Source organism: Thermobia domestica, chromosome 5 (assembly GCF_964235325.1).
Source record: "Thermobia domestica chromosome 5, izTheDome1.hap1.1, whole genome shotgun sequence".
Lineage (NCBI taxonomy): Eukaryota > Metazoa > Arthropoda > Insecta > Zygentoma > Lepismatidae > Thermobia > Thermobia domestica.
Window position 1 is genome coordinate 30789030 of NC_137458.1, and position 14652 is coordinate 30803681.

Below are 14652 nucleotides of genomic sequence, written 5' to 3' on the forward strand. Positions count from 1 at the left end.
TAGCTATTATATTACGTCTATCATTTAAGACTATAGGTTAGAAAGATAAAACGCACACTCTTAATACTTTCGTACACGTAAGTCGCAGTGTGAAAATAGAAACACTAGTCAGGCTTCACTACCGCCTGACTGTATGGGGATCGAACCCAAATCGCAACCTGGATTCAAAATTTCATGGGAAAATCCTTCAGCACTTGGAGATTTCAAAACCCTAAGTGTCCTGGGTTCACTCTCTTCCTAGGATCATCCTAAGAGCAAATTACTTTTCACTCGTTCTAACCATTAAACTAGAGCTCATTTAAGCCATTATTCTGACGTAGAGCTCAAAAGTCCTACTTAAGTCTTTAATTCCTACTTCTATCTCGGGAATTCACCTAAGTTATGGCCAGAGACCACTTTCTCTAGCGGGACTGGAAGCCAAGGACTCACATATCCACTGGACATTCAGTAACAAAACTAAAGGGCAACTCCCGAAAAAAAAAAGCTTACTTGCTAATTTCCTTTGGACTGAACAGCCACCAGTATAGCCCTCTACTTTACAGGCCTCCCTAGCTGAAACAGCGAAAGCCATTAAAAAATCCGCCTTTTTATGTTTTACTGGGGATAGAAAAAATGAAGAAAAAATTTAACTTAGCAATGGTTCTGGAAACTTGTACAGCAATGGAAAAAAAACTGGAAAAGCAAGCAACAAAGTGAAATCTTCAAAGTAGCTTCTCTACCAGGTTTATAATTAAGTTGGCGCGAGAGTAATATTCGATCTAAGTGAATTTTAATTTTTAAAAAAAAAAATAGTGTAGGTATATATATAAATGATTGGGATAATTCTTTAATTAATATTTACATACATTTACATATTATAAACATAGTAAAATTATATATATTACGCTATACTTATATTAATTAAATAGTGTCAGATAAATGCGTTAGGCCTGACTTACTAATTAGATACACATCTTAATTATATATATATATATATATATATATATATATATATATATATATATATATATATATATATATATATATATATAATACTAAATACTAAAATATGCATAATCAAACAAGGTAACGAAGTAGGCCTACCCCTTTCACACTATACTGTCGAAACTAAAGAGCGTACGCCCACTTCTGGTCCACCCTGTACAATGCTTTCACTATCACTCAAAATTCATTTCAATATGCTATGCACTGACAATAATTAGTTATATTCAAACTCTTTTTCTTCACAAACAATGTTTCACATCGTGTTTTACCTGTAAATTTTCTATTTGATAGAATCATCTGCTCGAGTGAACCCATATGTTGAAACAAACTTATTGAGTTGTTTCATTCATTTATCTGTGTGTAATCTCTGTTTACATTCGTGTTATTAAAAAAAAAAAGAACGTTGAAATGAGTAAGATCATTTTGTCTCATCCTGTAGGCCTATATCAGAAGAAGCAGGTATATTGCTCTTCCTTTTGAATTTTACCCATAAAAGTTGAACTGTGGTAAGTTTATTCCTAATCTGCACCTATTTGAGAATTCAAGAAACAAGTTTGAGAACCAGTAATGTTCAATTTGTTGTTTACCGTCCATACATGCCTCTAGGCAATCATTCTTTTAAGCCTCTGTTTAGTAGTAGTAATTATAATTCGTTCTTAATGAGGACGTAGCCTATATAATTTTTACCATTGTTGTTGTGTCCTAGTGAATAAGACTGAAGAAAACATTAAAAATGCACATTTATCTTAAGAAACGAATATCAATACTTTTACCTGTGAGAGTGCAATAGCTAAATCGAAAACTGAACAAACAAACGAACTAGTTGTATTTTGACAAAATTATTAATTTCCGTGTAGCAAACATGATTACAATGAAGATTATAAGTTATTTGTTTCTTCTTTTTCTTTTACTACCTTCAGGTAAGTGATTAGATAAGAATAAGCAACTTTTTGTTTTTACAATTACAGTGTTGCCACATATTTCTTTGAAGTCAAAGGAAAATATCAGGTGTAAGTTGAGAATAGACCGTAACAAAAATGAAAATTCCACTGTTACTATTAAAGTTAATGAGTGCATTTGAAAGAGGACTGTATAAGATATTAATTTCCATTGGTGGAACATTTCTGCATAATATAGGAATCAGTATGTAATATTTACAATGTATGGTTACAGTTGTCAAACGATGACAGTGCTTTAACTTATAAAAGTGTGTGTGGCAGGCCCGAAACCAGCCACAGAGTTTTGAGGGGGCTATGAATATGTCAGGTGGCAGGCCCCCTAGCCCCCTCTGGTTGCGGGCCTGGTGTGTGGCCAACTGCTTCGCTCCTGACCTGACTCAGTTATCCTCCTTAGACCTGAGGCTGTGATAACAGGTAAAAATTTACACGACTGTAATTAAATTGTTCATTCATGATCAAAAAGTAAGAAAATGTGGTCATTTGGTGTATCAACACTGTGGGTGCATCACACAGTAAGGTATCATATTTGATACCTTAGGTCTTAACCAAGCAAATACATGAATTCCTTGCCTGCAAGTTAGATGGGCAGTTGTGCATGTAAATAGTGAAAATAGTAAGAAACAATGTTACGGTTACACGTCTATACAATTTTTGAATTTCGATTACATTCTAAATAAATAAAATAAACAAGTTAAATATTACAATATGCATTTATTGTAATAGTATTCCAATAATATTTAAATAAATCCAGAAAATTAAGCAGTTTTCTTGTTTCTAAAACGATACACTAAATATTATTAACTATTGTCTTAGTTATAATTTCAAGTTGTCTTCGTATGTTTTACATTTTCTGAAATACAGCAAAGCAATTTCTTCCAGTGGCAAAACAGAGGTGTATATGACAAGATGAGCATCGTGCAAATGTTAACCCCTTGCAATTTTCCATCCTGCATTTTGACCTACTAGCCTGTGTATCGGGAGAAATAGGGTCATTTGCCCAAGTGTCTATTTCCTCAAGTGTCTAAACTAGAGTCATTTCCTACAGTGGTTATCTTTTTTCTTAATCTGATGATCATCAACCGAAACAGAAGGGACACCTGCCGCATTCTTAGCAAATATCAGAAAGGGAAAGGAAGATATTCCTCTGCAGGCTATTATGAAATATCTCTGATAGACAGGGTTGCAGTGTCAGATAAAATTGTATGTGTGAGAGGGTTTTTTTTTTTTTTTTTTTTTTTTAAATATGGTAAACTTAGCATAGTTGTTTCAGTGCTTAAAAACGGGGTTTGAGTGAAATAACAACATAATTTTCCCACTGACATTCAGGTTTACTAATATATAGTGCATTACGTATCTATTCATAATTCAATTTGGCCCAAAATGACACATAATCCCTTTTAACAGTGACTGATTCAATTCTACAATGCAGTATTAAACCACGCAGCATATCACCCCGTGAAGTTAGCGACCAAAAGATTAAAAAATCGATATATTTTTAGAGTTCTGAGTAGCACTCAAAGAGTTCTAGAGTTCCTGCTAGGTTAGACCAATAGTTCTGGGTAAATAAAGATTTTATAGTGATTTTAAAGCGTTGGTGCTAACTTCACGCAAAACCAAAAATCTTAAAATGTCTATATTTTTTCGAGTTTTGAGTAGCACTCGAAGAGTTCTAAAGTTCCTCATGAAAATTCAGAAGAGTTCTCGCAAAATAAGGGAGAAAACGGGAAATAAATGTTTCCTCATAATCTACTGACCACAGAGGCAAGCGGTGCAAATCATTCACAAATATATAACACGTACCTAATAAAAATCAACCAATATTACACAAAATATTATAGAAATCGACAAGTGCTACTCAAAACTCTCATCAGAACTCTATTTCATTACGAAATGAAAGAGTTCTATCATCTTGTTCACAGACGGTTCGCGAATAGCCCATAAATTGTTGACTAAAATTGTTATAAATAAATATTTAACCATTCTGCGAACAGAACTTTATAGAACTTGAAGAATAATACTAAGAACTCTCATCAGAACTGTATTTCATTGCGAAATTTAAAGAGTTCTATCACCTTGTTCACAGTCGATTGTCGAGTGGCAGATAAATTGTTAATTTAAATTGTTATAAAAAAGATTTAAACATACAGAAAATAGGCCGCTTAAAAGTTGCAGGAAATTGCTTTGGTCAAAAACTACAATTACAAGATTTGCAAGCTATTTCCTTTGTCAAATAAATTATGTACATCTGAAGCAGTTCTTAAAAATTTCACTGGTTTACTCTAGTTTCTGATAAATTGTGTACACATGAAGCAGTTCTCAAAAATTTTCACTATTTTACTGTAGTTTCTGATAAATTATACATATGTGAAGCACTCCCCAAGAAATTTCTCTGGTTTTACTCTAGTTTTTGAATGTAAGCCATCTTTTTGAGAAACTACCTAATATCTCTGTCAACTTCATATTCTGCGCACCTCTTTCTAATATTCTCATCTGATTTGTCATATTTTCTCTTCCTCTTCTCAACTTCAGGTTAGACACTTGAAATTTGGTGTTTGTCTTTCTCATTTAAACTAATTTGAAATGTATTTAAGCGTTTTCTAATATTTTAGTAAAAAGAGAAAGAAAAGTAGTGATCAATAAGGTAGGGATTGCAATTATTATAATGTCACCCTATTCGTATTTTATATATCTGGCTTAGAAGAAAAGAAAAAAGGTGAGGATCACAATTAAAATATGTTCATATTTCCGGATCTCTGAAGATTAGAGGCATAAAACTTCGTATTTGAACTGAAATTCGGTACTCTATAGGTTCATGGGATGTGAATCCGTAGGCCGATAGAACGCGGGTTTGGGGGCGAAGTCCCCTGGTACTTGAAATGTTCAGTGTATCTCGGCATTCAGGACGGTTAGTATTTGAACTGAAATTCGGTATGCATGTACAGCTCACAGATGACGAGAAGAACCCTAGCAGAAGTAGTGTGACGTAGATATGGGCTCGCCCACTTTTCGCACGGGGGTTTCAAATGAAACCACGGAATAGCACACATATAACTTTACCCGGAGTAGCAGACGACATCTAAGAATAGACCACACCTCAAAAACCGAAAATGGACTTGACCGTGTCGTTGACCTTTCCCCGCTAACCCTGTTTTAGGGTTCTTCTCGTCATCTGTGAGCTGTAGGCTTATAAGGTGCTAGGCAGTAGCTGAACAAATGCAAGAGTCTGAGGGCGAACCACCCAGCTAGTCGAAGTATTACAATTATTAGGATCACGTAGTGGTACCTATAAGATTATAATGTTAGTACATCCGTTACTCCGCACGATAACTTTTGAACGGATGCGAATTTTTAAATTCTGTTTTTTGCCATAGATAGATAGAGTGATTATCTCGAGGGAGTTCGTTGATGGAGGTGATTCGCCGATCGGAAGTAGTAGAAATGAGCCATTTTCAGTTAACATATTTATCACTGTAGAGGAAAACCAGTAATAGACAGAGATAAACGGTTTTCGGAAATCGATTACACGTTTCAAGAAAAACTTTCCTCTTCATCCTTAACACTCTAGTATAACCGAAAGTAGAAATTACTCACTTTCGGTTATAATGTTGATCACTATAAATTAAAAACGGTAATAGATAGCGAGAAGCGATTTTCTTTAATCATTTAAGTGTCCCAAGAATATAAGTGTCCCATCTCAACACTAATCTTTCTACTCAAACCAGAATTGAAAGAACCATACAACTTCCATATTCCATATTAAATGATAAAATATTACATAATCCTCTTTACGGTCTTTGAGTTTATTATAATAATATATTCATATCTGGGGATCCCGAAAGTTAGAAACATGAATCTTGATGTTTGAACTGAAATTCGGTATGCTTGCAGGTGTATGAGATGTGAGACCGTAGGCCGAGAAAACCCGGCGATTTCTGGGCGAAGTCCCCAGATAACCGAAGGCTAGTTATTAAATACATATTTTTATCATATTCTGATTATACATACAGTAGCAGTAGTTTCCGTTCTCCTCACAGGAAGATAAGGTGTAATAAATATAAAACCTGAAATTTAAATTGTCACACTCGGCACTTTATGTATAAATGAAAGGAAATTTCAATATAATAAATATGACCTTCCTTCCGTGTCGCCTCGTTTCGCCTAATTAATTATCTCACACTTTTATGACAGATAAATGATAAGATTTGTGTCCGTCATGTTATGTGAAAAACAGATCCTCGTTTGGCCTAATCTTCGTTACGCCTAAAATGGCGGGAAATAAGAAAAAATGTTGTGGAAATTCAAAATGCAAAATGCAAAATATATATATTATTGATATTAATATTATATTAACTATTTTATATATCGATACGTTCTCTATCGATCCAAACGATTTATGGATCCCTTCACTCTTCTATTGAAGCCAGAAGTAGTACAACTTCCGGTTTCAATATTGATTCCTAAATATTAAAAACCGTAAGAGATAGCGAAAAATAGTTTTTGATGAGAATTCAGCTTCCGATAAACATGTTGCATGTCTCAAATTATCACTCTATTGTTGCCGGAAGTTATAGACATATTTCAAGTTTCAATATTGAATGTGCATAATTTGAAAATCTACAGGAGTTTAACAATGTGAAGAGAAACACATACTTTGAATATAAAATTAAGTAATAGTATAAATAAGGAGTTTGCATTAACATTTTATACAGTGTGTAACTGAATAACTGATACAACGCGTGGCTAAGGAAACGACAATTCTTAGAAAACAATATTCCAAGTTTGGTCTATTTTAATGTTGGAAATAAAATATTGTATTTTATTTATTTAATTTCATATATGTATGACACTATAAACGAAAAGTGATGTTTAGAGGGAATTTCGGGTGCCAACTACAATAAGAGAACAAGATATAAATATTTTCATAACTTTGCTTACTACACCGAACACCAGCAAATCTTAGCCTAGATAGCCACCAAACCGAATAAGGGGTTCAGTCGGATACTTACAAGTAAACCTTACGTTTGGGTGAATCGAGTTGCTGACTGAGACACATATGAGAAAGTAGTACTAAATGTGGTCAGTATTTCAGTGAAGTTTTAGGTGCGAAGCTCCAGGGGTTTAGGAGATACAGCTACCAGAACATCACATTGAAGTACAGAATAGTCTTCATACAGTTGGAGGTAAAAGCTCTGTAAGACCTCTTGTAACGACAAAAGGTGAATAACAAATATATGGGTACATATTAGGACTAGGGGGAAGTCATATAGTAAGGGTATACCTGACGGCGGCCATCTTGAAATCCGCCATTTTGAATTAAGGTTAAGTTTTTAAAATAGGAATAGGGTCATGTGATACATGATTTAAGGCGCGAATTTAACCAGAAGAACAATGGTGACGTTAATTTTGATTCACGCGCAATTGGTAAACAGTTACAGGGAAATTAAATATTATTGCAGTATATGTATTAGTCCTTTACCCCACCTTGTAAATTTGGTGTTAATGATAATAATTAAATAAAAAGCAGATGGATAAATATTAGGTCTATGGTAAGAGTTGTCTTGATGGCGTCCATGTTCAAATCCGCCATTTTGAATCAGACAAAAGTTTTAAACAAAACGCATAACAGTGACACCTTATTAATAGCAAATTTTACCATAACTCCAACGGTATAACCATTTTTGCTTTATCATTAACCAGCATAAAATTAAATGGATCGCTCCTTACGATTACTGCTTTGACGGAATTGTTAACGACAAATGTGTCAAGTGTAACTCGATTGCCTTTGTCAGGTGTGCTCACTGTGAGCAGAGCATTTGTGCAAGTCATGCACTCTTTTCTGAACTACATACTGTTTGTACTAATTGAGGACTTTTCTGGAAGAAAGACCCAAGTTCAATTATGACTCAATTCCACTTTGGTCATTTTTCCTTAAATTAGCAACTTGTTTATGCGATAACAAATGCTGGTTAATGATAAAGCAAAAATGGTTATACCGTTGGAGTTATGGTAAAATTTTCTATTAATAAGGTGTCACTGTTATGCGTTTTGTTTAAAACTTTTGTCTGATTCAAAATGGCGGATTTGAACATGGCCGCCATCAAGGCAACTCTAACCATAGACCTAATATTTATCCACCTGTTTTTTATTTAATTATTATCATTAACACAAAAGTTACAAGCTTTGGTAAAGGACTAATACATATACTCCAATAATATTTAATTTCCCTGTAACTGTTTACCAATTGCGCGTGAATCAAAATTAACGTCACCATTGTTCTTCTGATTAAATTTGCGCCTTAAATCATGTAGCACATGACCCTATTCCTATTTTAAAAACTTAACCTTAATTCAAAATGGCGGATTTCAAGATGGCCGCCGTTAGGTATACCCTTACTATATGACTTTCCCCTAGTCCTAATATGTAACCATATATTTGTTATTCACCTTTTGTCGTTACAAGAGGTCTTACAGAGCTTTTACCTCCAACTGTTTGAAGACTATTCTGTACTTCCATGTGATGTTCTGGTAGCTGTATCTCCTAAACCCCTGGAGCTTCGCACCTAAAACTTCACTGAAATACTGACCACATTTAGTACTACTTTCTCATATGTGTCTCAGTCAGCAACTCGATTCACCCAAACGTAAGGTTTACTTGTTAGTAGACAATGTTTGCTTCACCTTATGGACTTCAGAAGCCGATAACCGACGAAGTTATCACTTGCCATTACACGTCACTGCAGTTAATGTTTTACATTGGAAACAGAATGCCATGACAGGACGGTAAAAACGAGTAGCATGGTGTGATGAGTCTCGATTTCAAGGTGCATTTCGCCAGCCCCCCCACCTTGGAGTTTCGAAAAAAAACCTATGCCAATCGTTTGTGCTACCTTTGTGCCGGAATGTACCGCAAAAATTTTCGTTTGTACCACTTCCGGTACGAAGTTATAATAGTTTTAAAGTGGGGGGGCTGGGGAAACGGCAGCCCCCCCACCTTGGAATTTCGAAACGAAACCTATGGCAATCGTTTGTGCTACGTTTGTGCCGGAATGTACCGCAAAAATTTTCGTTTGTACCACTTCCGGTACGAAGTTATAAGGGTTTTAAAGTGGGGGGGCTGGGGAAACGGCAGCCCCCCCACCTAGGAATTGCAAAACAAAACCTATGCCAATCGTTTGTGCTACGTTTGTGCCGGAATGTACCGCAAAAATTTTCGTTTGTACCACTTCCGGTACGAAGTTATAAAGGTTTTAAAGTGGGGGGCTGGAGAAACGGCAGCCTCCAAACTTGGAATTTCGAAACAAAACCTATGGCAATCGTTTGTGCCGAAATGTACCGCAAAAATTTTCGTTTGTACCACTTCCGGTACAAAGTTATAAGGGTTTCAAAGTGGGGGGGCTGGAGAAACGGAAGCCTCCAACCTTGGAATTTCGAAACAAAAGGTATGCCAATCGTTTGTGCTACGTTTGTGCCGGAATGTACCGCAAAAATTTTCGTTTGTACCACTTCCGGTACGAAGTTAAAAGGGTTTTAAAGTGGGGGGCTGGAGAAACGGCAGCCTCAAAACTTGGAATTTCGAAACAAAAACTATGGCAATCGTTTGTGCTACGTTTGTGCCGGTATGTACCGTAAACATTTTCGTTTGTACCACTTCCGGTACGAAGTTATAAGGGTTTTGAAGTGGAGGGGCTGCAGAAACGGAAGCCTGCAACCTTGGAATTTCGAAACAAAAACTATGCTAATCGTTCGTGCTACGTTTGTGCCGGAATGTACCGCAAAAATTTTCGTTTGTACCACTTCCGGTACGAAGTTATAAGGATTTTAAAGTAGGGGGGCTGGAGAAACGGCAGCCTCCAAACTTGGAATTTCGAAACAAAACCTATGGAAATCGTTTGTGCTACGTTTGTGCCGGAATGTGCCACAAAAATTTTCGTTTGTACCACTTCCGGTACGAAGTTATAAGGGTTTCAAAGTTGGTGGGCTGGAGAAACGGAAGCCTCTAACCTTGGAATTTCGAAACAAAAACTATGACAATCGTTTGTGCCGGAATGTACCGCAAAAATTTTCGTTTGTACCACTTCCGGTACGAAGTTAGTAGGGTTTTAAATTGGGGGTGCTGGAGAAACGGCAGCCTCCAACCTTGGAATTTCGAAACAAAACCTATGCCAATCGTGTGTGCTACGTTTGTGCCGGAATGTACCGCAAAAATTTTCGTTTGTTCCACTTCCGGTACGAAGTTATATGAGTTTTCAAGAGGGGCTGTGGTAACGGCAGCCTCGCACCCAGTAATTTCGAAATGAAACCTATGCCCACTCTTTGCACTACTTTTGAACAGAAACGTTTCGCTAAACTCTTTTCTGTACCACTTCCGGTACAAAGATACGAGAGTTTCAAGCTACGGGGCTGCCGTTTTGATGCCCCCTCGGAATTTCGAAACGAGACCTATGCAAATCGTTTAACAACATTTGTGTCGGAATGTATCGCAAACATTTTTGTATGTATCACTTCCAGTACAAAAGTATGACAGTTTTAACTAGGGGGCTGCCGTTTCCAGAACCCCCCATCTTGGAATTTCGAGATAAGACTATGTCAATCGTTTGTGGTACGTTTTTACCGGAATGCACCGCAAAAAAAATTACGTGCCTGAAGTTGGCCCCCCACCTCTCCCAAATCACATCAAACGTTGCACATCGTTAATTCATCGTTAGTGCACGTTAGTGCATTTAGAACTAACGTTAGTGCTATCAGCGTTTACGAGATATTGAAGATTTTGGTTTGGGACCTACTTCATATGAAGTTAGCCCCCCACCCATCTTTATGCAGACAGATTTTCACTAAACTTAGCGCATCGTTAGTGCGTCGTTAGTGCACTTAAACACACTAAGCACTACCGTAAGTGCTACCATATTTTGAGATTATTCAAGAATTTCGGTGGGGGGGGCCAACTTCAGAAATATCAAATTCTATACAAATAGAGGTAGAAACATGGGGTTGACGGTAATCGTTAGTGCATTGTTAGTGCACTTAAACGCAATAAGCACTAACATTAGTGCTACCATATTTTGGGATTTATTCAAGATCTTTGGTGGGGGGCCAACTTCAAAAATATCAAATTTTATACAAATAGAGGTAGAAACATGGAGTTAACGGCAATCGTTAGAGCGTGATTAGTGCACTTAAATGCACTAAGCACTAACGTTAGTGTTACCACATTTTGAAATTTATTCAAAATTTTTGGTGGGGGGCAACTTCAGAAATATCAAATTCCATACAAAGTGTCAGTATTTTCAGGAATCAGTAACGAATGCACTAATTACTTTGTTAGTGCTTGAAGAGCGCGCAAATTCACGCTGACCACCAAAGATATTTTACTTGTAGCACCTACACTAATTAAGCACTAACGTTAGGGGTTGGTGCACGAAGAAGCACTAACGATGCACTAAGGATTGTACTGGAAATGATCATTAGTGCTTTTTAATTTGGCAGAAATTTGACACAGTGAAAAACTCCCCTTAAATTTCTTATGTGAGTTTCCTGAGATGTAACTGGCCATAACTACACTAATAGTGAAGCACTAACGAAAACAGCTCTAATTTTTTCGTTATTGGTTGAAGTGGGTGCCAAGTTCATGAAAGCTTCCAAAGGTTTTTTTACTTGTAGGACCTACATTAATGAAGAACTAACGTTAGGTGTTAATGCACTAAGAAACACTAACGATTTCAGTAGAAGAGGTCATTAGTGCTTTTGATTTTGGCGGAAATTTGACGCAATGAAAAATTCCACATGAATCTCTTATGGGATTTTTGTGGCATATAATTGGCCATATCTACATCAATAGTTAAGCATTAACGGAACTATGAGTGTTTTGCAGAAGCGCTAACGATACATTAACGAATTGCCTTATTTTTCGTTACTACTTGAAGTGGGAACCAAGTTCACGCTGGCCCGCAAAGGTTTCTTACTTGTAGCATCTACACTAATGAAGCACGAAACTTAGGTGTTGGTGCACTAGGAAGCACTAATATTACAAGGAAAGAAAACTTTCGAATTTATCGTGAAGTTAGCCCCCACTACAAGCACTAACGAAAAAATTAGTTTTATACGTTAGTGCATTGTTAGTACTTCTAGAAGATACAAGTAGTTTCGTTAGTGTTTCACCATTAGTGTAGAAATGGCCAATTATAAGTCTCAAAACTCCCATAAGAAACACATGGGGAATTATTCATTGTATCAAATTCCCATCTCATTCAAAAGCACTAATTACCTCTGTTAGTGCAATTGTTAGTGCATCGTAATTGCTTCTTAGAGCACAAACACCTAACGTTAGTGCTTCATTAGTGTAGGTGTTACAAGTAAAAAAAAAAACTATGGAGAAGTCAGCGTGAATTTCGCACCGACACTTTAAGCACTAACGGAAAAAATAGTCCAATTCGTTAGTGCTTCTATAAAGCACTAACAATTTCGTTAGTGCTTCACTATTAGTGTAGTTATGGCCAATTACATATCACGAGACTCACAAGAAATTTAGGCAAATTTTTCATTGAATCAAATTTCCGCCAAATTCAAAATCACTAATGATCTCTTCTAGAGCGATCGTTAGTGCATTGTTAGTGCTTCTTAGCGCATCTACACCTAAGGTTAGTGCTTCATTAGTAAATGTGCTACAATTAAAATACCTTTTGAGGCCAGAGTGAACTTAGCGCCCCCCCTTCAAGCACTAACTAAAACTTAGTGGTATTCGTTAGTGCATTGGTAGTGCTTCTGGAAAACACTAATAATTTCGTTAGAACTTCAATATTAGTTTACTTATGGCCAATTACATGTAACGAGACACATAATAAATTTATGGGAAATTTTTCATTGCGTCAAATTTCCGTCAAATTCAAGAGTACTAATGATCTATTCTAGTGCAATCGTTAGTGCATCGTTAGTGCTTCTAGAAAACACTAACAGTTTCGTTTGTCCTTCAATATTAGTGTAGTTATGGACAATTACATGTCACTAAACTCCTATAAGACATTTATTGGGAATTTTTAATTGCATCAAATTTCCACCATATTCAAAAGCACTAATGATATCTTCTAGTGCAATTGTTAGTGGTTCTTAGTGCACCAACTCCTAACGTTAGTACTTCATTAGTGTAGGTGCTACAGGTACAATATCTTTGGAGGGCACGGTGAACTTGCGTCAACTTCAAGCACTAACAAAAAATTAATGCCATTCATTAGTGTATCGTTAGTGCTTCTAGAAAGCACTAAATGTTTGTATGAAATTTGATATTTCTTAAGTTGGTCCCACCAGAAATCTTGAATAAATCCCAAAATATGGTAATGCTAACCTTAATGCTTAGTGCATTTAAGTGCACTAACGATGCCATAACGATTGTCTTTAACTGCATGTTTCTACCTCTATTTGTATAGAATTTGATATTTCTGAAGTTGGCCCCCATCTAAAATCTTGAATAAATCCCAAAATATTGTAGCACTAACGTCAGTGTTTAGTATTTTAAATGCACTAACGATTGCCGTTAACTCTATGTTCCTATCTCTATTTGTATAGAATTTGAAATTACTGAAGTTGCCCATCCCACCGAAAATCTTGAATGAATTCCAAAATATGGTAGCACCAACGATAGTGCTTAGTACGTTTAAGTGCACTAACGATGCACTAACGTTTGCCATTAACCCCATGTTTCTATCCCTATTTGTATAGAATTTGATATTTCTGAAGTTGACCACCCCACCAAATTTTTTGAATAAATCTCAAAATATAGTAGCGCTAACGTTAGTGCTTAGTGCGTTTAAGTGCACTAATGATGCACTAATGATTGCTGTTAACACTATGTTTCTACCTTTATTTGTATACAATTTGATATTTCTGAAGTTGGCCCCCCCACCAAAAATCTTGAATAAATCCCAAAATATGATAGCACTAACGTTAGTGCTTAGTGCTTATAAGTGCACTAACGATTCACGTTAACTCAATGTTTCTATCTCTATTTGTATTGAATTTGATGATTCTGAAGTTTGCCCCACACTTTAAAACTATTGTAACTTCGTACCGGAAGTGGTACAAACGAAAATTTTTGCGGTACATTCCGGCACAAACGTAGCACAAACGATTGGCATAGGTTTTGTTTCGAAATTCCAAGGTTTTAGGCTGCCGTCTCTCCAGCCCCCCCCCACTTTAAATGACTTATAACTTCGTACCGGAAGTGGTACAAACGAAAATTTTTGCGGTACATTCCGGCACAAACGTAGCACAAACGATTGCCATAGGTTTTGTTTCGAAATTCCAAGTTTGGAGGCTGCCGCTTCTCCAGCCCCCCCACTTTAAAACCCTTATAACTTCGTACCGGAAGTGGTACAAACGAAAATTTTTGCGGTACATTCCGGCACAAACTTAGCACAAACGATTGGCATAGGTTTTGTTTCGAAATTCCAAGGTTTTAGGCTGCCGTCTCTCCAGCCCCCCCCCACTTTAAATGACTTATAACTTCGAACCGGAAGTGGTACAAACGAAAATTTTTGCGGTACATTCCGGCACAAACGATTGGCATACCTTTTGTTTCGAAATTCCAAGGTTGGAGGCTTCCGTTTCTCCAGCCCCCCCACTTTGAAACCCTTATAACTTTGTACCGGAAGTGGTACAAACGAAAATTTTTGCGGTACATTTCGGCACAAACGTAGCACAAACGATTGCCATAGGTTTTG

At 36.5% G+C, this 14652-nt stretch overlaps 1 protein-coding gene and 1 long non-coding RNA gene across 2 annotated transcripts in view; one reads left to right on the plus strand and one right to left on the minus strand.

Moving 5' to 3' along the window:
- Nucleotides 1–1895, minus strand: part of LOC145685832 (uncharacterized) — a 41327-nt gene extending 39432 nt beyond the window's left edge. The window contains exon 1 of the long non-coding RNA XR_014131491.1: nucleotides 1758–1895. This is a non-coding gene — a long non-coding RNA (uncharacterized LOC145685832). The remainder of the gene's footprint in view (nucleotides 1–1757) is intronic.
- LOC145685830 (uncharacterized) overlaps nucleotides 1768–14652 on the plus strand; it is an 85257-nt gene continuing 72372 nt past the window's right edge. Inside the window, exon 1 of the mRNA XM_081758420.1 lies at nucleotides 1768–1904. Coding sequence (XP_081614546.1) covers nucleotides 1847–1904 — 58 coding nt within the window. The 5' untranslated portion in view covers nucleotides 1768–1846. The remainder of the gene's footprint in view (nucleotides 1905–14652) is intronic.